Source organism: Podarcis raffonei, chromosome 10 (assembly GCF_027172205.1).
Source record: "Podarcis raffonei isolate rPodRaf1 chromosome 10, rPodRaf1.pri, whole genome shotgun sequence".
Classification (NCBI taxonomy): Eukaryota; Metazoa; Chordata; class Lepidosauria; order Squamata; family Lacertidae; genus Podarcis; species Podarcis raffonei.
The window spans coordinates 63,946,508-63,973,725 of record NC_070611.1 but is presented as its reverse complement, the minus strand read 5'-3'; the positions used below and the strand labels follow the sequence as shown (position 1 = coordinate 63,973,725).

At 45.1% G+C, this 27,218-nt stretch overlaps 1 protein-coding gene across 9 annotated transcripts in view; it reads right to left on the bottom strand.

Annotated features, from left to right (window-relative positions):
- Window positions 1–27,218, bottom strand: part of SOX5 (SRY-box transcription factor 5) — a 786,737-nt gene that overhangs the window by 396,032 nt on the left and 363,487 nt on the right. For 3 of the 9 annotated variants that reach the window (XM_053407446.1, XM_053407451.1, XM_053407454.1), the window contains exon 1: window positions 6,200–6,532. The exons of 3 other annotated variants lie outside the window; for them this stretch is intronic. In XM_053407446.1, the coding sequence (XP_053263421.1) occupies window positions 6,200–6,237 (38 nt within the window). In that variant the 5' untranslated portion in view covers window positions 6,238–6,532. Of the gene's footprint in view, window positions 1–6,199; window positions 6,535–27,218 lie in introns of those variants that run through there. 3 more of the 9 variants (XM_053407445.1, XM_053407450.1, XM_053407452.1) reach the window with 2 other exon arrangements.

Sequence of the window (27,218 nt, the reverse complement as noted above, 5' to 3'; positions counted from 1 at the left end):
AGAGGGCTGCCGAGGAGAGATGGCTATTCTCAGGAAGGGAAGGTACGGTATCTGCTCACAAATAACCCCCTAGTGGTTGTCTTGGATTAGACAGTGCACGATATCCAGAGCAGAAGGGAGCCAGACAAAACGGATTTTGGAAAAGGCAGTTTCGAAGGAGGGATAATAATAAATAATAATAAAAATAATAAAGTGAGAGAGAGACAAAAATTGAATTCAACCCTGAAATGATCTCCTGCCTTTAGGAAGCAAATATCTCACTAGAATCACTCAGAAGGGCTGATATCCACTATCAGGCATTATATTTAAAATATCTAGCAGAAGTTCACAAAAACAAAAAGCACACCGTTCAGTCTATTCCTTTGCTGCAGCTTGGTCCACAACCCACTTTATTTGGAGTGTTAGCAAAGCAGCTAATTTAGCCCATGTTAATTAAAGAGTACATTTGCAGACAGAAGGAAAGGGGGGAGAGAGAGAGGATGAGTTTAACCAAGCTCCTCATCCCAATAATTGCTCCAAGCTGATTTCATTTACCATCGCTCTAAGATTATTATTATTTAAATACATGCCAATTCATCCCTATTCTGAGTGTCGGAAATACAGAAGCATTTCCAAATGATATAAAACATTTTTGGGGTGTTTCAAGTATGTTTTCCCTGCCCCAAGATTCTGCTCCCCCCCAAACAAAATTGTTGGCAAGAGCAGAGAAACAGTGCAAACTATTTGAGAAGATTCTCCTAAAATTACCGCGTTATCAAAACGTACAGTGTGTCAAGTGATAGCTGTATTTGGAGTAGGGATTCCTTCTGAGCTTACAATTAAGATGACATTATTGCCCAAGAAATCGTAGTGTGTTTGTGTGTGTCAGTAACACTGACACTACTTAACTAAATGGTAGGTGAAGATATTTGCTTTGCAATAAGATTTAAAACAACTAATGTGATGAATTGCCCAAAGTGATACTGTTCTGTCATTTGTTCACTTTATCATCTGTTTGAGATACACACGCACACCCATGCACACTTGCCAGCTAAATAAATGCAGCCTGATCCAAAGCAAAATATAGATTTCCGAAGGAGCCAAGAGAAACTTATTCAATCCCTATCAAAAAGCACCATGGCTAAAACAACAAGACAGGTTGTCACATTTTTAATAAGGCTCTGACACAGATATTGCTGCTAGTTAGAAGCTCTCAAAGACGCTGTAAATACCTCTTGCATTCATTATGCTTAATGTCTCTGGACAAGAGGGAAAAGAAGAAACAAGGTTTTTTGGGGGGGGCTCTTCTAAGTAGCAGGCAGGCACACACACACACACTGTTCTCACAAGCAAACATTTTAAAGTCGCATGGCTTGATTGCAGGACAGCAGGAGGGGGCAGCAGACTGGCCACCCACCCCTCTCCCTGTCACTTCTCAGATTAACCCCTCCAGTGCCAACGGCAAACCAGCCGGCCCGAAATGTGGCCAACTTAAATCCTGCGTTTGGCTCGAGCCAGAAGCTCAAGCCTCCTTCCGTGGAATTAGTCACTTCTCCGCTCCCTCAGAAAATAGCGTCCAGCCCTGCCTCACCATTCTAGCAGTAGAGAGAGGTACGAATCTATTGAATTGTTCGTTGAAATCTACAGGCTACAAACTAAAGGCAGCAGCAGCAGCAGCAGCAACCCTCGGATAAGTTATAGCCAGCATGTTTCCTAGAGATCTAAAGAAAAAAAAGAAGAGGAGAAACCCCCCCAAAAAAATCACTTCGAAAATAAGTGCCAAATGAACACACTGAAAACACATTATTCCTTCTGCTTTCATGCAGAGAGACGTCAGCGGGCCAGATTTTGTTTGGACAAAATGGATGTTTGTGGTTATTCCCAGGCCATGGGTACAAATCAGGGAAATACAAGGAGAGGTGGGAACATGGAGACGGAATGACACCATGTGCCAAGTACCAGTACCACCACACAGTTTGGCTTCTGAAGGGGAGCAAGGGGAGAAGGGGAGCCCTGTAGTACATTCACTCTGGAAGGGCATTGTGGAATACCATTCTGGCCCATCCCAGTGACGGAAGGCTGTCAGTTTTGCCACTTTCGGAAAAAACAAAACCAAAACAGGAGGCAAGCGTGGGGCAGTGCATCCCTTCTGGGAAACTTTAGCTAAGACAAAAACTGCCATATAGGCAGGGAAAGGATTTGTCATTTAGTGGCACCGAAGGAACACTAAAACAAATTCAGCAAGGGACAAAGATGACAAGAAAAACACAATTCACAAATATATTACTGCCCCATAGACTACTTAAAAAAACTACCACCTTGAACTTTCCTTGTCAGCTGCTGATTTAGGATCCCCCCATAATTATTATTATTTTTTAGAGCAAGTGAGCCAATAAATATTTTGCATGAAACATCCCTTCCTTTCCTCCCTCCCCTGTTCTTTATCAAGAGCACAACCCATCCTTCACTTTGAAGACTCGTGGGTCAATGTGCCCATCTCCGTCCTCCGATGCCTATTATTTGGGTCTACAGAGAAATCATGACAACATACGCCAGTTACTTTAGGTTTGAAAAAAGCATCCCACACACCACGAACGTTGTCAAGCAGCCCCTTTTGTTTTTCCACTGACAAGGTTTTTATGAAGACATTCAGCGTTTATGCCAGGCGTTTCTGAGCTCTTAATTGTTCTTGTAAAATTTCACAGCAACGTCCCTAATGCTGAAGTTACAGGTCCTTCCCATCAATTGCTTGAGTAAGTCAGAACTTCACCTTGACTTGCCTTTTTGTATCTAACATAGGCTGGGTCTCTATTTTGAAAAAAGCAAGAAAATTAAATCTTGGTGGTGTATATTTTATTTATTTAACGCACACCCTAGAATAAAATTGGGCGGTCACATAGTACCTCATCAAAACCCACCACGTCAATAATTCCAGAGAAACAAAAAGCTTGTTCTAGCTGGAACCTCTCAGAACCTTTTGCACTCGACATTTCAGCTGTCTGGAGTGCCTTTCAAAGTTTTGGTAGAAGCCCTTCTCGATTTAAAAGCAACATGAACAGCAGAAGGGACGAACAATCTCTCTGTGTGCTTGCTAAACCTGCCCTGAGTTTGGATCAGCAAACAGCTAATTCATCAATGAGGATAATATGGTCACAGATTCATCACAGTCTTTCTCGAGGATGCAATAGACACTTTTCTTTCTAGGCTTCTGTGTTACCAATGTTAAGGGCAAGGGGAGGGGGAGGAAACAAGCAAAGCAAAAGAGAAACTGGATCAACTCCCTTTCCATGAGAGACAACTGCCTCCCCACAAGATGTAAAGTGAAGTTATGGAAGTTTCAGAATAAATCAATGTGCTAGAAAGGTGAAAGGGGGAGGGGGTGCGGAATACCTCTTCCTTAGAAAAACTTGGCGACTGAGAAACTGAACTACCACCCAAAATGCCTGAATCATAAAATCAATGTCTCCTTGTAGCCCACCCCACGGCCTGTGCAGAGCGGGCCTTGTAAGCATTAATAACAATGTAGTTCGGGTCTGACAGGTGAGAACACTGATTTCAGCAAAATGCACAAACAACATTAGGCTCCGAGAGGGCCGGGGGTGTGTGTGCGGAGGATGGAGAGATCCTCTATCTACGCAACCCGAGTTTTCATGTGAATAGTGCATGTTGTGTTGTCAATAACTTCCACAACCTGTACAGATCTCCATGTGTGTGTAACTACAGTCAAACACAGAGAATGTAAACAAATGGTAATGATTAACAGAGATATTGGTTTGTATTACCAGCTAAAACCACAGATGGAAAATGGTAAATAAAAAGAATTGTATGGCAAGGTTTCATTCTCGTCCTCCCCCCCCCTCCATTTAACTATTTCTGTCTATATACCTTGATAGCTACATGTCTGTTAAGGCTAATAACATATGGATTATTTAACCAGTACTTCTCCCGCCTTCAAACAAACAAACAAAAATGAGAGTAAAACTCTGAACACACACCTCATCAGGGAGATGAAAAAGAAAGAGGGCAATCAACTCAAAAGTTGAGTTTCAAAATGAAAATGAAAGCGAGCTCTTTAAAGCAGGACATAGGAAGAGAGAACACACCGTTTATATTCCTGCCTTCTGCACCTATTCAGCTCAGAGGAAAAGTTACACAGAGATAGCAAAACAAAACAAAAACACTTTATATATTTGTAAGCATGTTGCTATGGACATGCCATGCAGAATAGCTTCAAACCTCTTGAGTTCTTCCCCTCCCCGGAAAAAAAAAAGAAACCAGTTTTTGCCAAGTTAACCTAGGATTTTTACTAAGATAAACAGTTAAGTTCTCGCAGGTATGTCTGTATCACAATATTATGAAATGGGGGAGGGGGGGAAATGTCAGCGATTTTAAACAAAGGAGAGAAATTAATTGGATCAAATAAAACCTTGGAAGGCATTCAGAAGTGCCAACCCAAAGTGTTCTCTCTCAAGGGTTAGAGTTACGAAATACAGTAGTTTTCAGAACAACCACCCCCCCTTACTGATTTCAGTTGCTTTATACTGGTATATAAAGCTATATAGGTGCACGCACATCGGTGTACACACAGATATGCATACGTGTATCTGTACACATACACCCCTAGCTAGTTTGTTCTCTGGCAATCTAGTATTCTTTGCACTCTATACTTGCAACTTCTCTGCCCTCTTAAGATGTTTGACGGATATTTTCCTCCCTGTGCCTTTTACTATCAAATTCAGCAATCTGAAAGCTGAACAGCTTGGCTTACCATATTTTTTTACCAGCTGGTCTATCACCTAGCTTGCATTACATAGTCAGATGCAACCAAATGTTTATGCAGAATGTAGCTTTCATGAACCGTGGGGAGGGGAAGCTGGGAAACGTGTGCTCTGACAATTTAAAGCCTTTTCATTTTTCTTTATAAAGACCCACTTAGAAATGCAAAGGCTTTGACTCCCTCCTCATAGCCAAACATGGGCTATTTACAAGCTTAAAATACAGGGGGGAAAGTGGGATGGGGATGTAGTCCGAGTGGGAGGATCTTGGTTCTTCCCGAAGTACAGTGTACAAGTGGTTGAGAGTAATCTTCAAACATAGTTAGCCAAAGTCAAGATTTATGTGAACTGAACAATCTATGGGAGGAGAAGGAGACTTGGGATCTAGACCTCAGGAACAGCTAGGATCTGAAGGACTTCTAAACTTTGGCAAGTGGGTGGTAGAAGTACAAGGGAAGAGGATGGCAAGGCAAACAGGTCATAAATCAAAAGAGCAGGTTTTGACACGCAGTCAAAAAGAGGTACTGATAAATTCAGAATGAACTGTTCGACTCCACTCTCTCCGCTTCCCAAACCCACTTTCTGTGTTTTAGTTTATTATTTTGCTTGCTCAAGCTTGGGATGATGTTAACTTGCCTCCAAATAGTCACTCCTGTTAGATCAACCACCACTACCAGCGGGAGGGGAGGGGAATCATGTGCTTCCTAGAAACTTTTTTTTTTTAATGGAAGGATCAAATTGAAAGTTTTAAGCCTCGCCAGTTCTTCCATTCATTCCAGGAAGCGCTCTCTCCAAAAAGGCAAGGAAGATTTAATTTCCCTCCTTTCCCTTTTAAATAAAGACCAAAAAAATGTCTTCTAAGACATTGTTGCTTCTCATTATCTAGTAGATTAATTCAGAAGAAGGAGCCGGGAGCGGCGGGGTTGGGGGGGGGGGGAGAACAGAAAGAGGGGCGGCGGCGGAGCAAAAGACAGAGATATACAGTCATGATGATGTTCATTCAAATCTCTAGCAGGGAGCTAAACAAAATCCGAAAGGCATCGCTGTCGAAGTAGGTTACAGGACTTTGGGTGATCCCTTTCAATCTAGTTCAGGAGATGGAAATGGTGCGCGGTTGGAGAAGAGAGAGAGAGAGAGGAAAAAAATAGCAAACAGCAAACATAGATCAGGAGTAATCTGACATTACTGCATGCTGGGAGGGAGATAAAGTGCATGGTTGTTTGTTTGTTTTACTACTCCGGATTTTTCTTTTTAAATATATAGATATACATATATATTATAGACGCGCATACAGGGAAAGTTGCACTTTAACAACATTGGAAAGATCTCAAATCATCATCATAATATTTAAACGCGCGCACGCACACACACCCCAGCAGCGAATGCATGCAAAGCAGATATATTATAAATATATACAGACACACACACTGATCTCCTGGACTCACCTTTCAAACTCCTGGGGTAAATCGGGGTCAGTGAGCATGCTGAAGGGGGAAATAAAAAAAGCACAATTTTTTTTCCCTTTGTCACAGTAGCCAGCTATGATCGCCTCCAACTGAACCTGTCAAGTGAATCCAAACCTCCTAAACCGATTGATTTTTCTCTCTCGCTCTCTCTCTCGCTCGCTCTCTCTCTCTCTCGCTCTCCCTCTGTGAGCTAGGGACTCCTTGACCAGTCTCTTAAAGGGGTAGCGCACTTTAGCTGAAGGAGACAGCGTCGAGCAAGCTCCCCCCACCGCCGCGCCACATGGCTGGGGTCTGACAAGCAGGCAGCAGCCTCCGCCAACCTCAGGGGTGCTTGTCCGCTTTTGCCTTTATTACCCCTCTCCTTGTCACAGCCCCCCGCCCCCACCCCTTGCAAAGTCAGCTCCTTTCATCCTCTCCTCTTCTCCAATAGCCACACACACACACACGCAACCACTACTTGTCTGTTGCACACACACACGCGCGCGCGCACATCTGAAAGCTTCGTGCAGGATCCTGCCAATTTCAAAACCAAAAATTTGTGCTCGCAAAATAAAACAGCAATCGCCACCTCCAGCCTCGATTTCCCCAATGTGCTCAGGACGGGGAAGGGGGGGGCGTTACTGGGAATGGGGAGGTGTGGAATATGCACATTTGCAACACTTATTCCAGCAGAAATGCAGTTATAAATAGAAACGCACGTGTTACACACACACAACCTAAGCAATTTCCCCGTCTAGGATCTTCCCCTAGTGTGGCCAAATTATGTTTTCCCTATCTTGATATGGACGGACACACACTTTGGATATCCCAGTATCTAATTCTGCCACTAAAGATCATTTCCCCCTCCCCATTCGCTTAATCTTTTAAGAGGGGAGAAATCAGTTGCAAAAGTCCCTCTCCCTGTTTCTCTTTCTCTGTGAGCATCTCTGTTGCACAACAACAACAACACACGCACAACACAACCACATACTGAATGAGTCCTTGGCAAATTTCTGCTAGTCAAGCCTCGGCTCCACAAATATGAAGTCGGAGGGAAAGGATCAGTACCTGAATAGCATGTAGAAATTTGTTATATTCAATATGCGTCTAAATTTATAGGTCTACATAGCTGTTAGTTAGCACAGGCAGGCAGTGAACATGTGAGTGTGTGTTTGCACCACTATTATTATTATTATTATTATTATTATTATTATTATTATTATTATAAAAAATATCTGCCAGATTCTGTTGACCAGAATTATCTAATAGGCAAGCCTGACACCCACCACTCTGCCCTTTGTAGAGAGAAAGATTTGCCAAGGGGAGGGAGGCAAGCTAGGGGGGAGATCAGTGGCCAAAAAGAAACTTAAACAAGGGCTGCTGGCTTAATACAGAAAAGCACTTAGCAACTCATTGAGAGGAGTTAGAAAAAAAAGGGAGGGAGGGAAGGAGAAAGAGGGGGAGAAAGGGGAAGAAAAAAAACTCTGAACACCTAAGGACAATCTTCAATATTCCCAAAGGGTTTGTGTACATGGTGTGTGTGTGTGTGTGATATCCTATATATATATATATATAATTTTCTCACCTCTTCTTCATTTTTTTTAAATAAAAAGTCTCTGTGCAAGGGGAAGGGGAAGGGGAAGAAAGGGAAAAAAACACCCTACACAACAATCAAGCATTGTTCTGGAGAAAGAAAAGCAACTTTGACAGATTGAAATATACCAGAGGCCCCTTCAAGGAAACCTGTAAACAACTTGTCATTCACTCTGTCGGTTTCACTGCCTTGCCCACAAAGTGCGAGGAAGCAGCCTGGCAACACCACCGCCATCACCACAAACTATGGGGTTGGGGGGGGGTGAGAGGATAATCCATAGCGCCCCCCCTCTCCCCAGATCACTCTAAAAAAAAGAAGAAGGTTTAACTCAGTTCAAAAAACACACACCAAAAAAACCCTTGGCTTTATGGAATAGGAGGAGAGACTGCGCCACAAGGGACAGAAAGCCACATATGGTGCAATGTTTGTGTGTGTAAAACCTGATCGAGCCAGCCACACAACCACAAACACATGCAACCACCATTTTCCAGGTCTACCCAGTTTTCCTGGCTTGCCCTCTCTTTTGACTGTGGATCTTTCCCACGCATTTCATTCTGCTTCCAACCTTGGCTAAGGCAGCCTTGGCACAACCTGAGCAACAACTCCTATCATGCTGGCTGGGGCTGATGGGAGTTGTAGTCCAACCCCACCCCAACTAAAGAAGTGGTTCCCAAAATGAGTGATACTGCACCCTGGAGGGCAGTGGGATTACCTGGAGCAGGGTGAGAAGAGGAGGTACTGGGAGTATAAAGAGCTACCAGGCTTTGAAAAGCTGCTATCACTGGGTGAAGTTCACCAATTTCGTTGAATTAGTTAAATGAAATAGTTTTCAAACTGGATTTTGAATAAATGTGAAATCAGCTGTTACTGTTCTAAATTTTATTGCATTACTTTCTTCCTTAGTGGGTCATGCAAACCACTATTCTGAGCAATGTTTTTCATTTGGTAATGATAATAATAATGATGTATTACTTGTAGCCCACCCATCTGTCTGGGTTGTCCCAACCACTCTGGGTGGCTTCCAACAAAAATACAAGCAAAACAAAGAAGCATCATACATTAAAAGCTTCCCGAAATGGGGCTGCCTTCAGATATCTACGAAAGGTTGTATAATTGGTTTTCTCCTTGACATCTGATGGGAGGGTGTTCCACAATGCAGGTGCCACTACTGAGAAGACCCTCTGCCTGGTTCCCTGTAACTTAACTTCCCACAGTGGGGGAACCGCCAGAAGACCCTCGGAGCTGGATCTCAATATCAGGGCTGATCAATGGGGGGTGGAAATGCTCTTTTAGGTAGGGGGCACTAGGGATGAGTTTGTGCAACCAAGGCAGAAAAGTTTGGCAGGCTACCAGGCTGAGGAATGCTGGGTTAAAATAACACTACAACCTCCAACATTTCTCTGATGAAAATAGGGATGCCCTAAGGAAAAGCAGGGCAGTCCAGGATTAAATCAGAAACTGGGATGGCTTCTGTAAATCCAGGACTGTTCCTGGAAAATAGGGATGCTTGGAGGGTCTGTAACATAGTAGTTGCAATGGTACTACTTAGCACCTTCTGGCCTCTGCAGGTACTTATTATTTCATAACAATCAGGCAGACTAGGAAGAGGTGGTGAAACTTTTTCAGCCTGCAACACATTAATTTACTCACAGTTCTCTTTCTATCCCATACCCTCCAAATATCCCTATTTGCCTGGGGCATTCTTGGAATTGCAGAAACCACCCCGGCTTCTGATTTGATCCCAGAATGTCCCAGGGATGAGCAGGCACTGATGCTTTCAGTGCTGCCATTCTCTCTCACGATTCAGCTGGCTCCCTCCAGAGCTGGGTGGTACACAATCATAGAATCATAGAGTTGGAAGAGACCACAAGGGCCATCGAGTCCATTAAGCTCTGTCCTCCACCACTTCACCACCTGCACGCCAGCGTTGGCCACCTGAGGCAGTTGCTTCACTCTGTCTAAAGGTAGGGCTGCCCCCAAATGCAACACGTTTGTGTGTACCTTTCAGATACACACACACACACCAGTCCATGCCACAGTGAGTTTTAGCACATCAGCGACAAACAACCACAACCAGGTGAGGCACAGGGAGAGAATGAAGATGCCTGCAGCCACTGGGATGGTCCAACACAAGAAACAATATTGCATTGCTCACCCTCAGCAGCCAGAGGAAGAGAGAAGTGAAGTGTGTGCAGGGAAGCCTTCAACTGCCAGCCAAGCAGATGTGCTTGATTAGATTTTCTGGGGAGGCTTCCATTAGGAAATCCCTGATTAGTATGGAGATTATTCTGCAAATTGCCCAGACAACAGATATGTACCATAGCAAGAAAAACACTTAGAACCACAGAACTGTAGAATTGAGGATCAATTCCTAGTCCAATGCAGGAATATGCAGCTATCCCATATGGGAATGGAACCTGCAACCTTGGCGTTATCAGCACCATGCTCTACCCAACCAAGCTATCCAGACTATCATTTAAGGCTATCCTTTGCCTTAAAAAAAGGAAAAACGGTTCTGGATTCTTTATATCACTATCTTCTATTTCTTTTCCACAATAACTCACTTCCTTCCTCCTCCTTTCCCCCAGTTTCCTGCAGTTGGGCCCTAGACATAATAGGATCTCAGCCTCTTGACCCTATCACCACTTGATCATGTCCGTTCCTGTACACACACCCTCTCTCTGACACTCACAGGCAGGCAGTATGCTTACATTACATATACATGTTAAAATCCACAGGTGTTTGTAGGGTGGATATGCACCCTACTTTACAGAGAACAGTCCTCTGCTTGAAGGCACTCTCTAAGAACATAAGAGGGCCCTGAAGGATCAGGCTAATGGGCCCATCCAGTCCAGCAATTGGTTCTCAAAGTGGCCAACTAGATGCCTCTGGGAAGACTGCAAGCGAGACCTGACTGCAACAGTGTTCTCCCCCACTTGTGATTCCCAAGGACTGGTATCCGGAAGCACATTGCTTCCAACAGTACAGATAGAACACTGTCATCGCGACCTGTGGTTATTGCTGTTTGAAGGGCTGTGAAGTCAAGATAAAGGACCCTAAGAAGGGGAAAGCAGCAGGGAACTTGGAAACGCCCATCAACAGGGAACAAGCTCACCTGGTGGCAGCCTTTCCTTACTGGGCGAAGGTGAACTTAACACATAGGAGATATTTCTAAATTTTCATCTAGGCCTATAAATTAAAATATGCAAGTTTAATGAAGTTCTGTGCCATTCTTCATTGGAAAAGCATTCCCTTGTCAACATTTTTATGCTTATTGAATTTAAGCAGATTTTTTAAAAAACAACAACAACTTGGGCTAATGGTTATTTTGAATATCACTGTTCTTAGATGCCTTGAACACCATGCAGTGGAGAGATGGATTATAAATTTAACCAGCAAACAGCAACAACAACAACAAAAAGACTATTTGGTATTATTTCATGCTTTCAGAGTTGATTATTGTAAATATAGGCAATTCCAAAAGTCCAATCCCAATTTCTATTTATTTTATTTTAGTTTAGTGATTTTTCTATATTGCCCTATCATAAAATATCAGGGTGTGTTTAGCATCAAATCACAAAATGTGTTTTAAAATAAATATGAGAATACATGTGGAGGGAAATGTAATGCAAGGATACAAACACCCACACAAACATAGCAGGAAAAACCTGCAATGATCAGAGATGGGTGTGGAGACCTGCATAATTAATCAGAGCCCTGTTCAAGTATCAGGGGCATGGAGAAAAGCAGATAATCATGTCCATACCCATAGTCCTAACCTTCTCTATAAAGGTAAAGGTACCCCGACCGTTAGGTCCAGTCACGAACGACTCTGGGGTTGTGGCGCTCATCTCGCTCTATAGGCCGAGGGAGCCGGTGTTTGTCCACAGACAGCTTCTGGGTCATGTGGTCAGCATGACTAAGCCGCTTCTGGTGAAACCAGAGCAGCGCACAGAAACGCCCTTTACCTTCCCGCCGGAATGGTACCTATTCATCTACTTGCACTTCGATGTGCTTTCGAACTGCTAGGTGGGCAGGAGCAGGGACCGAGCAACGGGAGCTCACCTCGTCACGGGGATTCGAACTGCCGATTGGCAAGTCCTAGGCTCTGTGGTTTAGACCACAGTGCCACCCGCATCCCAACCTTCTTTATACATTGATCTAAATGTCTGAATAGAGTCTATGTGCATATGACTTGCACATGTCATCAAAGAGCATGAATCCATGCATATACAGGTTCTGTTCGGACCTTCAGAACATCACATGAACTTCAGGTGAAGAAAGGACAGGTATGATTGCCCTCCACATTTAAGATATCCATGGTTTCAAAATATTTATTATTTATTTATTGCTCATATACCCCACCTTTTCCTCCAAGGAGCTCAAGGTGGCGTACGTGGCTTCCCCCAATCCTTATTAGTTCTTTGTTGGGTTTGTGGGTCTGATGGGAGCTGGGACTCCTGGAAGGCATTACTCTGGGAAAGGCTGGACTGGAATATTTGGACTTATTTTTGGTGCAGACTGAGATACATCTTCAAACAACTTTGCTCATAAAAAGAGGCATGTCCAGTGGATCAAAAGAAAGAAACCACAGTTATTAAAATATGGTGTGTCCATGCGCTTTGATTTGCAGAACAAAATAAATCATTAAGTGGTCTGCCTAGACCCCCACCAATTTTCAAGTGGTCCACAAAAGAGAAAAGAAACATCCAGCAGTCTCTGCTCCAGGATTCTTGTTTTATAGAGTAAAGCAGATGCGGATTGCTTCTGATTGAGTGGAAGAGTGGAGGACTGGGTGGGCGAAGGAGACAAGAATTGCTTAAACCTTTCCTTGCCTTCTGCCCATCGTTCTGCCCAGACAATGAAGTCCAGCACGGAGGGCCTTCTGGCAGTTCCCTCACTGCGAGAAGCCAAGTTACAGGGAACAAGGCAGAGGGCCGTCTTGGTAGTGGCACCCGCCCTGTGGAACACCCTCCCACCAGATGTCAAAGAGAAGAACAACTACCAGCCTTTTAGAAGACATCTGAAGGCAGCCCTGTTTAGGGAAGCTTTTTAATGTTTAACAGACAAAGTATTTTAATACTTTGTTGGAAGCTGCCCAGAGTGGCTGGGGAAACCCAGCTAGATGGGCAGGGTATGTATCAATCAATCAATCAATCAATCAATCAATCAATCAATCAAAATGCTCCCCCAACCACATTATGCCCTTTGAAGTCTCTTAGTTTAGGGGGGAAAGTGAGAAAGGAGAGACATGATAGAGGTGTATCAAATTTTGCATTCTGGGGTAAAAGTAAAGAGGGAAAAACCTCTGGGGTCGTGAAGTTTAATGGTGAGAGATAGTGGGGGAAGGCAGAGCATAGCCATCATAGCTTGTACCAAATCCTCTTTTGAACTTGGTGGCCACCACTTTATCCAGTGGGCATGAGTTCCATAGTTTCTCTATGCACTGCATGAAGTTGTGTTGTTGTTGTTGTTTTTTAAAAAATCTGTCCTGAATCTTCCAATGTTCAGCCAACCAGAGAAAGCAGACAAGAAACAACATATAAGAGCCAAAGAAAAATAATTCCAGTGAGCATTTAACTGTGTAATCCTTTGTATTGTTAAAGAGAATGTAGCATCACCCTCTTCACTGACATTTACTCCTAGGTAAAAGTGCATAGGATCACAGCCTAAAATTCCCAGGGTGGAGAAGGAGAAGCTTCAATATTACTATGCATGAAGATCTGTCTGCAAACATAAAGAGATAAACGTAATGTTAGTATTAGCAAAAGTTTTCATTTCAAATAGCTGTGGGGGCAGCGGCAAGAGAGAATAGCAACGCACCAAGAAGGAATGAGCTACTGAATCAATTATGGGCGAGAACTGATGTATCCTTGATTCAGATACTTACACAGAAAGTATATGAAGTTGCCTTATGCCGTCAGATCATTGGCCCATCCAGCTCAGTATTTTGGGTGTGGAGCTGAATGCCCTCATGATCTACCTTCTAAGAAGCCACACGCTGGTGGTGCACAGGACTGAGCAATGGTCATGACTCTTACCTAGTACGCTAGGCTAAATGCCAGTCAGAGGTTTCCACCATGCACCCATACACACAAACCCGTATACCCAGGCAAGCAAGGGGCTTTACCACAGTTCAAGGACACCTACCAGCAAGGCAAGAACACACAAGGTATAGAGTGTTTGCCTGGGGATAGAGGGTGTGAATGGAGAGCATGATGTGTAGCTGGGGGGGAGTCTAGAGAACCAGACAGAGAGGTCGAGGTGTGCGTTTGGCCCTAGCTCCCTCACTTAAGAGTCATAGAACTGTAAAGCTAGAAGAGATACCCAAGCCCTGCAAAGCAGGAACCACAACTAAAGAATCCTTGACGGATAGCTGTCCAAACACTGTTTAAAATCTCCCAATGAAGGAGAGTCCACCACCTTCCAATCTACTTGTCCACCCTGGTCTACTCTTGACTTTCCAGGATGAGATCCTTCTAATGCAGGAATGTCAACTACAGCATCCAAGACAGATGGTCATACAACCTCTGCTTAGAAACCTCCAGCGGACTCTCCTTCCTTGAAGGTTTTGAAGCAGAGGTTGGATGGCCATCTGTCATGGATGCTTTCGCTGAGATTCCTGCATTGCATTGAGATTCCTGCATTGCAAGGGGTTGGGCTAAATGACTCTCGGAGCCCCTTCCGACTCTACATTTCTGTGATTCTATAGATGATGAGAATGGAACCTGGAGCCCTCCAAATGCAAAGCATGTAGCCTACCTTTGAGACACAGCCCTTCACCGTCGCTGCCCTTGGCTCCCTCACCCCACCAGAGAGGAAGTCTACGTTGACAACTCTGGTGAACTCAGGCGGAACAGCTCTGTCTTGCAGGCCCTGTGGAAAGATGTCAAGTCCCACAGGGCCCTAGTCTCTTATGACAGAGCGTTCCACCACATTGGGGCCGGGGCTGAAAAGGCCCTGGCCCTAGTTGAAACCAATCTAACCTCCTTGAGGGTCCGGACCACCAAAGTGTTGTTATTTGTGGACCTTAAGGTCCTCCGCGGGGCATACCAGGAGAGGCGGTCCCGTAGGTATGTGGGTCCTAGGCCGCAGGTGAACCATACTGCATGCAGTCCCGTTTTATTCAGCAGCAGCAACACTGTGTGGTGATCTGCTTCAGCCTCCTGGACTCTCCCCAGCCACCCACCCACTAACACACTCCTGTAGCTGCACCCTCCAGCAAAACCCTGTTGCTTCTGCTTGCATCTGTTTCTCCCCAGATCAAGGCAAACACGCTGGCAGTGACTTACGATGTTATTTTAAGAGAAGTGAGGGTACAGTAACTTTGGTAATCAGTGGCCCTTATTTGTATTATTTTGGAATGCTAAATATAAACACTTTAATCCAGCACGGGGGCATATTTCCGCAGGCGATTCCCTAGCCCAGCCGAAAGAGGAATCGTGTGTGAAAATGGGTGCTCTACATGGGGAGAGTGCTTGCCTAATCCAGCTAAGTATGGCCGCATCCACACAGCTCTCTTAAGAGAAGCCTGTGATAGCACCATGCATCTGTCCTAGAGACTGGATAGCGTGGGTCTGGGTTCCCCCAAATTCCCCATCGAAACAACTAACCTCTGAAACAGCTGGTTCTTCAGCCAGGCTATGTGCTTACAGCTCCAGCCACTGTACATGGTGGGAACGCAGGGATTAAAGAGTCTGTTTCTGTTGGTTTATCTATTTTCTGAACGGCAATATTGGTATCTTATGCAGAGAGACAGCAGTGAGGCACACACACCCCATCAGGAGTGGCCCACCTATGCTCCCCAGATGTTGCTGAACTCTAACTCCCATGAGTCCCAGCCAGCATGGCCAGTGGTCAGGAATTATGGCAACAGTCACCCAGAACATGTCCAGAGGAGGGCAACCAAAATGGTCAAAGGCCTGGAAACGATGCCTTATGAGGAACGGCTAAGGGAGCTGGGCATGTTTAGACTGGAGAAGAGGAGGTTAAGGGGTGATATGATAGCCATGTTCAAATATATAAAAGGATATCACATAGAGGAGGGAGAAAGGTTGTTTTCTGCTGCTCCAGAGAAGCGGACACGGAGCAATGGATCCAAACTACAAGAAAGAAGATTCCACCTAAACATTAGGAAGAAATTCCTGACAGTAAGAGCTGTTCGGCAGTGGAATTTGCTGCCAAGGAGTGTGGTGGAGTCTCCTTCTTTGGAGGTCTTTAAGCAGAGGCTTGACAACCATATGTCAGGAGTGCTCTGATGGTGTTTCCTGCTTGGCAGGGGGTTGGACTCGATGGCCCTTGTGGTCTCTTCCAACTCTTGATTCTATGATTCTATGAAACACCTGGAGGGCCACAGGTTAGCAACTCCTGCTTTACACAATCCTTGCACTTTACTTATTTTAAATATTTTAATAGATTTTTTTGACATAAAATACAACGAGAATGAGACTAATAAACAAAACAAGAATGATTTTTTTAAATCCCCCAAAAAATAAAAAGGAAGAGGGAAAAAGAGAGAGAAAAGGATAGAGAGAAATAACTGTAAAGCCCTTTATCATTTTTTCAGTTGTCAGAAACTGGGATTTCCCCCACTCCCATGGCTACACAGTGACAGTTTCACATCATCAAATCAGCTCTTGAGAACCTGTTAAGTTCTTCTGAACCTGGTTTGCTTGTGAACATCTTAAAAGCAATCAGTTGCTGCTGATTTTTTTTGCCAGCTATTTTATTTCTGCACCTGATGAAGTTTGCAAACTATGAAGCTTGTTTTTTTAAGTGTTTTTTAATTTAAAAAACCCCAAAAATAAATTGCCTGCAAACATTTTAATACAAATCATATGAATGTCCTTGATATGTTTATTTCAATTTACAATCAGTTATGATCTGTGTCAGGGAACTGACATCGGAGCCAGAAGTGGAGGCAGGGCTCCCAAGCGATGCCGGAGAAGGGCCAAGCAGGGAGAGAGGGGACTCATCAGCTGGGGAAGGAAATCAGCGCAACACCAGGGATAAGGGATGGGGGAATCGGAGAGAGGGCTCCAGGACTCTTCGCTGGAGACCAGCAGGGAGAGCACAGGTCCTCCGCTACCCACACCCACCCTGCGCAGAAGACTTCCGCGCAGGGAAAGTAGGCGTAGACTTGGCGTCAAAGAACTTCTTTGCTGGAAGAAGTTCAAGAAACGCCCACTGACGGATTCTGCTAGCAACTGAACAGCCACGGAGTGAATGGCTGTCCAGACAGAAAAGGCTTAACCAGGCAACCTAGCCCAGAGCGGCGGCAACTTACGCACGAGCAACCCCTAAAACCATTACAATCTGCTTGTCAAATCTAAAGAGAGCAGAGTGAAGTGCAATTAAAAGGGTAAAAGAAAAGAAAAAATAAGATAGCAAATAGGAACTCAGGAAGCTGCCCTCTACTGAGTCAACTCTCTGGCCTGTCTAGCTTGGGTCAGTTCCAGGACCAATTCAAAGTACTCACAAAGCTCTAATTGACTTGGGTCTCAAAAATCTGAAAGACTGTCTTCTTCGCTACAGACCCTCTCTGGTGCTGGGACCAGCAGAGGGGATCCTCTTGGAATGATCAAACAGAGATTTTCCTCCTTCCTTTTTTTGGGAAGAGATTTACAGCACTAGAAAGAACAGCATTCCTAACTGATGATGATCAATAGTATTGCCATGAAGGTCCCATGAAACGCTCTGTTGCGTAGTGAGTTCCCGCCCCCCACCAGGATAAATAAAGACACGAGACACCATAATTTAAGGTTAATTGGGCGAATTAGGCCACAACTTTATTGAATTCAGGAATGAGAGGCATTGGCTTAGGCATTGGTCCTATCGACTATCCGGCTCCAGCCCATTTGCTGGAGACACGGGGAAGGGTTAACACTATATCGGGGGAGTCTCCTGCCGAGGCACGTCGACTAGGAGCTCCCCTGGGTCACCACTCGGGGGCGTGCCTTTGGCCCACACCTCCATAGGCTTTGGACAGGGCCACGCCCCCGGAGTCCTTTAACGGACCACCCTTCACTCACTGGGGGGAGGTGATGGCGTTCCTCCCCCCCCACATCCTCTTAACCCCTTCTTACCAATGCCTACCGCCAATGCCGAAGAGTTGTGACGAGTTGCTACGAGGTAGGCAAAAAACCAAAAGGCTACAAATTGCCAATTGGGAAAAATTCCTACCATGCCCCTTGCGGCGACAGACCGAAGTCCATAGCAAAGTCAAAGACCTACCTAAAGCCTACCTAAAGGGAGGGAGGGTGGGAAAATGTGAGGGCTAGCTGGCGAAAAGAGGGCGAGCCCCCTCTGCGCCGGCCCTAAATAGGGCAGGCCACGCCCCCCCAGCCAGCCGGGATTCCCCTGTTCTCGCGGGGGCTGTTCTCACGTGGGTGTGGGCGTGAAGCCCGCAACCCCACCTCCTGGGCAGGCTGGAAGTGGCTTTGGGAAACAAGTGTTCTGCAAGTGGAACCCGTAACATAAGGCTGTGGTGCAGAGTGTTTCTGGGGCTTATGCCAGCCTGCCCAATTCCAGAACACTCTATGGCATTACCCCTTCCCACCCTCAGTTCCCCCACCCCTTTTCCCTAGAATACTCAGGATTCTGTGCCCTCTAAGCATGCTCAGTCCTCACTGTGCTGTTATTGCAGGGGAGGGGTGTCCAACTGTGGCATCTTCCACACATAAGGAGGAGGTAGGTTTTGGCTACATAAAGGATTTGTATGTGAGCCCAGTTAGGGACACGGGTGGCAGTGTGGTCTAAACCACAGAGCCTAGGGCTTGCCGATCAGAAGGTTGGTGGTTTGAATCCCCGCGACGGGGTGAGCTCCTGTTGTTTGGTCCTGCCCACCTGCTCCTGCCCACCTAGCAGTTAGAAAGCACATCAAAGTGCAAGTAGAGAAGAAGAAGAAGAAGAAGAAGAAGAAGAAGAAGAAGAAGAAGAAGAGGAGGAGGAGTTCGGATTTGATATCCTGCTTTATTACTACCCGAAGGAGTCTCAAAGCAGCTAACATTCTCCTTTCCCTTCCTCCCCCACAACAAACACTCTGTGAGGTGAGTGAGGCTGAGAGACTTCAGAGAAGTGGGATTAGCCCAAGGTCACCCAGCAGCTGCATGTGGAGGAGTGGAGATGCGAACCCGGTTCACCAGATTATGAGTCTTAACCACTACGCCACACTGGCTCAGTAGATAAATAGTGATAAGTAGGTACCGCTCCAGCGGGAAGGTAGACGGCGTTTCTGTGTGCTGCTCTGGTTTTGCCAGAAGCGGCTTAGTCATGCTGCCCACATTACCTGGAAAAACTGTCTGCGGACAAACACTGGCTCCCTTGGCCTACAGAACCAGATGAATGCCACAACCGTAGAGTCGTCCGCAATTGGACCTAATGGTCAGGGGTACCTTTACCTCTTTATGAGCCCAGTTAACATTTTACACAGGTTTCATTTACGTCTTTTAAACTCAGCTACAGATATGCAACCCCCACCATCATGCCAAATTTGTATCCTTTACAGGACTACAAGTAGGAAAAGTGAGAATGGGCTACATCTGATATATTTTCTCATAGGGATTTGTTGTGAGTAGCAAGGGCTCACTTTGGAAGCCTTGATACAGTTGGCTACAATACAGTTTAGATGGTATATTTAGGAACCTATTTTTTGTTCCAGGAAGTGGCATGCTGAGCTGTCATTTTCATTAATGGGAATTTAGTGCGTGTGTCAAGTTGAGATTTATTTTTTAAAAAAGTAATACAACTGATTTATACTTTGAAATATATAAATGCGAGGTGTTTATGCGGTGGTGAAGAAGCTGAATTGCAAAGAAACAAAACAAAACTAAAAAACCCAAGAAAACCCCAGAAGTGGTAAAGAAAAGCATTATGCAATGTGTTGACTCTTAAAAAAAAATAGACTCCATTATTTTTAAATCCCAGTCTTCACTGTAATTGGTAACTTAAACAATGCCAGCATATATATGTATACTAATTAGGGCTAAGCAGAAATTGCACACTGTTCTCCGGGAATGTTTTCAGCACTGCTAAACACACACACACACACACAAAACCCCCAGCAAAAATACTTCATTCAATCATATTGTCTTTTTCTGCTTCATTTGCCATCCATGATCCCACCCTGAAATCAATTCTGATTGTGTGCACAGGGTAGCACAGGGCTAGCCAATGAGGTGCCCACCAGATGGTGTTGGACTACAATTCTCATCAGCCCCAGCAAGAGTGATCAGCAGTCATGGATGATGGGAGTTGTAGTCCAACAACATCAGGAGCGCACCACGCTAGATACCCCTTGCTGTAGTGATATCATCCAGTTCACTGAGTGAGGGCTGGGAGGAATTATGCAAATGTCTAACTTAGGAAGCATTGCTTGCTCATGCTCACTCAACTGACTGTCCTCAGTGATACCATCACACTGCCCAATCGGATTGCCAACGTGACGTGTTGTGACATCATCAAGTTCACCTATGCTTACAGATTAGTTGAGATGATTCATGTGACCAATTCAACAGGAAGAAACCGTACATTGCAGAAGAAAAATGGCACCAAAGTATCATCAGGTGGAGGAGAAACAGCACAGAATAGGGGGGGGGGAGGTGAATGCTCCCACAATCAAAGTCTTCTTCAGGAAAAATTTCCACCTACTTTGAAACCGCTGTTTTTGGCCTGAAAGCTGAAACAAGTCTATTCAGTGCAACAGGAGATGATATTTTGCAGATTATGAGCTTCTCTGAAAGTCCAAGAGTTGTACGATCCAGCCAAGCTTAGCACTTTCAGTAAATTCCATCCATTTCAGTTGGAGAGCATGGCAGGTGGTGCTTAAATTTTCCACTGAAATGAACAGTGGATTTAAATTCTGCTAAACTTTGGCTGGATCCCACGTTTAGCAACTTGATCCTGAGTAGTAGCAGTAACACCGGTGCTCATATGGCTTGTTTAGGTATTGATGGGGAACAACTGCTCCCTCGAAATTAGAATCATTGTTTAACCGGCATTTTTTGCTCACTCTCCATGAAATCTAAAATGGCAGCAAAATGCTGATCCTTTGATAAATGGGAGCCAGTGTACACAGAGCGAGCACATAATTGTGCATTGTGTGGCAGAAAGAGAATGCCTGCTCTGGAAAGATTTGATTCATGGCACCTACATTCATAAAATTCTGTTAAGAGGAAGAGAGAAACCAATTGTTCTCCATGGAGACTGATGGTAAACCAGGAGGGAATTGGATCTTATTGCAGGAAGAAAGAGGAAGGTGAAAACACCAAGAGTTGTCACCAGCAGTTAGAATAATCACACAATGGTGAAAATAGAACCCAGGGAGGCTATACAGCGGTACCTCAGGTTAAGAACTTAATTCGTTCTGGAGGTCCATTCTTAACCTGAAACTGTTCTTAACCTGAAGCACCACCTTAGCTAATGGGGCCTCCCGCTGCCACCGCACCGCAACCACGTGATTTCTGTTCACATCCTGAAGCAAAGTTCTTAACCCGAGGTACTAATTCTGGGTTAGCGGAGGCTGTAACCTGAAGCATCTGTAACCCGAGGTACCACTGTACTGGTGCCACTGCCAGAGACTTTTCTTTTTCCTGAACAAGTGGGGGGGGGGGGAGAGAGGCAGGTAAGGATGGATTAAATGTGACTGGCCCTACTTCTAAAGAGAGTCAATGGAACAACCGTAGCCAATAGAATGTCCTCTGGATATTGCGGGAGTAGAATTCCCTTCATCCCTGATCATTAGCTATATGGGAGTTGAACAACACCTGTAAGGCACCAAATTGGCTATCCCTGTAATCAGAGTATGGAACTTGGTCCTAAGTTAACTCAGGTTCAAATCCCAGCTCAGCCACAAAGCAAACTTACCTTTCCTCTCTCTGCCTTACCTAGTTCAGAAGGGTATGGTGAGGATAGTATGGATTCAAGTGACCAGAAAGGAGAACCCAATGAAACATCAGGAAGAACTTTCTGATGGAAAGAGCTGGTTGACAGCGGAATGGACTCCCTCAGAAAGTGTTGGGACTCTCCTTCCCTGGAGGTTTTTAAGAAGACGTTGGGTGGCCATCTGTCACGGATCCATTTGCTGAGATTCCTACACTGAATTAGCATCTAACTTAGGGGTGAGGAAGCTGTTACCCTCCACTACAGTTCCCATCATCCCTGACCTTTGGCCATGCTGTTTGGGGCTGATGGGAGCTGGAGTCGAACAATATCTGGAGTGCTACTGGTTCTGTGGGGTGTCAGGGGTGTTAGGGGTGGGGTGGTACCTCTGGTGAGGGACAAGTCATGCTCCTTCAAGGGTAGTGTGATCACACCTTTAGTCCCCACCCTGCACTCCGTTCTCACCTGTAGCTCCTAGAAGCTGTCAGCATGAGACAGTGGTTGAACCACCCTGAGATCTCTGGATGAAGGGTTGTATACAAACTTAACAAATTATTCAATAAAATTCTATGATTTTACAGATTGACCCCATGTACACCACCATTAGAGGGACGCGGGTGGCGTTGGGTTAAACCACAGAACCTAGGACTTGCTGTTCAGAAGGTTGGCGGTTCAAATCCCATGATGGGGTGAGCTCCCGTTGTTTGGTCCCTGCTCCTGCCAAACTAGCAGTTTGAAAGCACATCCAAGTGCAAGTAGATAAATAGGTACCACTCCAGTGGGAAGGTAAACGGCGTTTCCGTGCGCTGCTCTGGTTCGCCAGAAGCGGCTTAGTCATCCTGGCTCCCTCGGCTTACCTCGGCCAATAAAGCGAGATGAGCGCCGCAACCCCAGAGTCAGCCATGGCTGGACCTAATGGTCAGGGTCCCTTATACCACCATTAGCTCATTCGTGTTTGCATTCCAGCATGCCTTGATGATGAATAATATATACTAATAGTAATCTCAGTACTCCAGGCATTGACCCCTATGTAGGCAAAGCAACACCACACATATGCATGATATATCAGTTTGCTTAGGGAAATCCTAAGGTTTAAAGGAGGACAGAAATTAACTACCACCCAGAAGCTCAGTAAAGGCTATGTGTGCCCAATAGTAAAGGCTATGTATGACCACACGTGGGGAGGGAGGGGGACCTGGTGGGAAAAGGTGTGGAATGGTTTGTGCTGTTTTGAATTTATTCATTCATTGTGTTTTTCCTTATTATTATTTTATGCCATTTTATTTCTCATTTGGGTGGGGTATTTTTAAAGAATGCTTTAAGCCTCCCTGAGTGTTGCAAGTGCACTGGAAGGGGGTGGTATATAGGTTCTCCAAATGATTCAATAAAATCCGACCCACTGCACAGCACTGGCTCTGATAAAAAGTAGGTTTGCCTGTTGGTTTTCTAGCGCAGGCTGCCCAGTTCACTGCAGAACAGAGTTCTTCTTCCCTGTTGCACCTGCTGCAAAGGGAGATGCCACTTTTGGCAAAATCCTTCCTCTGGGAAGAATTAAAAGCAAAGGATCCTTGTCCGCAGAAATCTCTTTGCCAATAACCCCTTGCGGAAATCTAAATGGCACCCCTGCTAATTGTGCTACTGAACATTTCCTGTGTACAAACTAGTCCCCCCCCCTTCCCCTGCAAACTACCACACAGATTAAAGAAGCAAGAGAAAATTAAAAAGAAAATTGGAAAATAAACAAATGTTCTTTGTGTTCAGTGTTTTTGGACTCCACTGATTTTTATAAATAATAACAATAAAAATCAACACATATCCCTACAAGATCAGGTTCTCCAGGTTCTTGACATGCTCTAGCATCAAGCACATTGGAGTGGTGGGAGGCTGACCCAGGATAGGTCGCTGCAAATGAAGGGGTGGCCTTATGTAAACAAAGGAATGGGAACATGCAAATATAAGCATGCTTTATTCACGGTGCCTCTCATTAAACTATGTGGGGCAAAACAAACAGGTTGCAATCTGGGACACAGCTGAGAAAAAACTAAATTCCCTCTTCTCCTCAAATGCCAATACAGAGGGTTTAGCCTTCAGTGTTTTGGTGTTCTTAACCCAGAATCACAGAATAATGAAATTGTAGAGTTGGAAGACACCATGAGGATCATCTAGACCAGCGGTTCTCAACCTGTGAGTCCCCAGATGTTGTTGGACTACAACTCCCATCATCCCTGAGCTCTGGCCTTGCTAGCTAGGGATGATGGGAGCTGTACTCCAACAACATCTGGGGACTCACAAGTTGAGAACCGCTGATCTAGACCAATCCCCTGCAATGCAGGAATCTTTTGCCCAGTGTGGGGCTCAAATGCGAGACCCTGAGATTAAGAGTCTTATGCTCTACCAACTGAGCTATCCCTCATGAAATGAATGGCTGCCATTAGGTCCTATGGGGAAAGCAGAGCACTGCATTTGGGAACCACCACAAGAGTGCTCCTCACCCAATAGGGCAGGGGTAGAGAACCAGGTGTTGGAGGACTACAATTCCCATGCTAGCTGAGGTTGAAGGAGTTAAGACTCCAACATCCAGGGACAAAGAAATTCAGGCCTATCTGACCCTTGGGACACTCTTTGGGGCACACCCTCTCCTCACATAACCTTCTTACCAGCTTGGCTGTTCACCCTCCTTGAATGCTTTGGCCTAGCTGTTGTTCAACTGGGATAATGCCTCTTACCTGACTGAATGAAGAAGGATGTGTCTCTGTGTACAGAACCCTGTGATCTTTACATGGCTGAAATGCAATTTACCATACAATGGAAAGAGTCACATCCATGGCCTACCCTCTTCTTTTTCCCTTTGGCCCTGCCCGCCACTCACATGTGCCCCCCAGGAAATCAGCAATGAAGTAATGTGGCCCTTGAGCTGAAAAAACACTCCCCACAACTGCCATGGGGTGTAAAAACAGTGTCTCCAGAGGGGGATTTAGGGAAGTGCGGCCGGTTTGGGTGCAACCGGGTGCAGAGCCTTGGGGCGCTGTGGAGGGTGTCACAACTATGAAATAGACTGGAAGCCAAGAGTTGTTGGGGCACCAAATTTTGGTGTCACACAGGGCACCGCTGAAATTTGAGACCTCAAGGTCTGTCACGGGAGTCTCTGTGTGCTGACTGCACAGATATGCTCAATATACACATCAAAGAGTTCTGACACGATAAATGCCCTCCTGTTGTCGTGCCCCGCCTCATCCATTTTAATTATGGACACTGCATTATGCATTGCATAATTGAAAACACATGAGCTCTGCTGGATCAGGCAAAGCTCTCTCTAGTCCAGAATCCTGTTTCTAGCAGCGGCTATCAGATCCTTCCAGGAAACCCACATTTAGAACATTACAACGACAGCATCTCCCAGTGTTGCCCTTCCCTCCAGTGACGCGTGGATGTTCCATTTAGATACCCTATATACAAGGCCTTGGGAACGTTTTGCAGCCTGGGGACTGCTTTTCCTTCAGGCACCCTTCCAAAGGCCAGATGCCTGATTCAAGGCTCCTGCCTTGACCTACAAAACCTTGAACAACTCAGGACCAGGATACTTTACAGCAGTGCCTCTCAAACTTTTCCCCCCAGGATCACACTTTCAGAATAAAAAATTGCTTGCGCCAAAACAATTTTTTTATTGCATTGTTGTTGTTGTTTAGCCGTTTGGTCGTGTCCAACTCTTCATGACCCCATGGACCAGAGCACGCCAGGCACTCATGTCTTCCACTGCCTCCCGCAGCTTGGTCAAACTCATGCTGGTAGCTGCGAGAACACTGTCCAACCATCTCGTCCTCTGTCATCCCCTTCTCCTTGTGCCCTCGATCTTTCCCAACATCAGAGTCTTTTCCAGGGAGTCTTCTCTTCTCATGAGGTGGCCAAAGTATTGGAGCCTCAGCTTCAGGATCTGTCCTTCCAGTGAGCACTCAGGGCTGATTTCCTTCAGAATGGATAGGTTTGATCTTCTTGCAGTCCATGGGACTCTCAAGAGTCTCCTCCAGCACCATAATTCAAAAGCAAAGAAATGCATTGGAAAAGAAAAAAAACTCCTAGCAGTGCTTGATTTATAACAGAGAACACAACCATTTTATAATTTGATCATGGGACATTCAGAAAGTATACAGGCATCCTTGCTACTGACTTCGAGGCATCTCTGGGAAACTTTTCCATGCCAACGGGTTTTTGCAGATGTTCGAATTGATTAACACATTACTGTAATGATTACTTCCATTGTTTTCAGTGGCATTCTATGTTTTATAGTTGTACACCTCCATTTTATGATGTGGCGATATTGAAATACTTTCACAAAGTTAATTAATGTTGAAGGTAGGTGGGGCTAGAGGTGGGCAGAGCAACAAATACAATTTTTCAAAAAAAATATGTACAGTAAGCTATTTTCTACATGCACTCACACATCCCTCCTTATCTTCCAGGCATTGGCAGAGTTCAATGAGAGCTGTGGCCTAGGGAGAGTTCTGAGGGCCAGGTGGAGGATGAATGTGGCCCTCCAAATTACTCTAAGGCTGAGGCTCCCTACCCCAGTGATTATGTTAATAGCAACACTCAATTTCACGAGTGTAACTTGTTATGTGGACAAACAGAATCATCCACACCCACACCTCAGCAGGCTGAGAGGCGCACCAAGGTTTGAAGAAGGACACAAAAATCTGTGGGGGGGGAACCCTTGAAGAGGGGAACCCCCAAAGAGCTGGAGAGGATAGGATGGAGTGACTTGAAATCTGGATAGGAGCACTCTGCACTGCAGCATTTTGTTGCAGTCCCCCCTTGCTATATCTAATAACTGTTGAAAGACCTTACAAGGAATTGATCAGAAGGCTAATTTGCCCCTTGAGAACTCCTGGCTGAAGTTGCCTGGATGTTCTCAATGAATTTGGGCTGTGGTCTACAGCCCATTCATGCTGGAGCCCTCCAACTTGACTGACTGACTGAGGACTGACTTTGGTGTAAGTGGATTGAAGACTGCGGGCTTTGTCATGTTAAATTTATGTTGTGTGTCTTTAAGCAGTAAATTACTTGGGCAGATGGAAAACCTGGAGGAACTCACTCAGTTTTGACAACTCCTCCTCTTAGTCTTTTGGCTTTTGTTTTTTTGGCTCTTTTTAGTTACACGGAGAATATTTATATCGGTGCCTGTATTCTGCCTCAGGGGGAGAACTCTTCGGAGCATGTGAAATGTAAGAAAAATAAAAATGGTGTTTGGATTCTGGATATTTATGAAGGTAATCCACAGCTTTACCAACGAGTTGCTCCTTCAAAAGATGACCTCGCTCACAGAATCTGGCTGGAGGAAAGAGAATGGGCTGCTTCTTAAGACACAGCAAGTTGTCATGTCATATTTCAGTAAGGGGCGACTCACAGGGCAAGGGGGCAGAGATCTCCAGCAATGTTTAAAGGTACATTCTGAGATAGATTCAAAATTAAATTGAGTGTGCGCAAACACAAAAAAGCCATGTTATGATTGTTTGTTATGGCAGTGCATGGTTCAACTAGGGCACTTGCTCC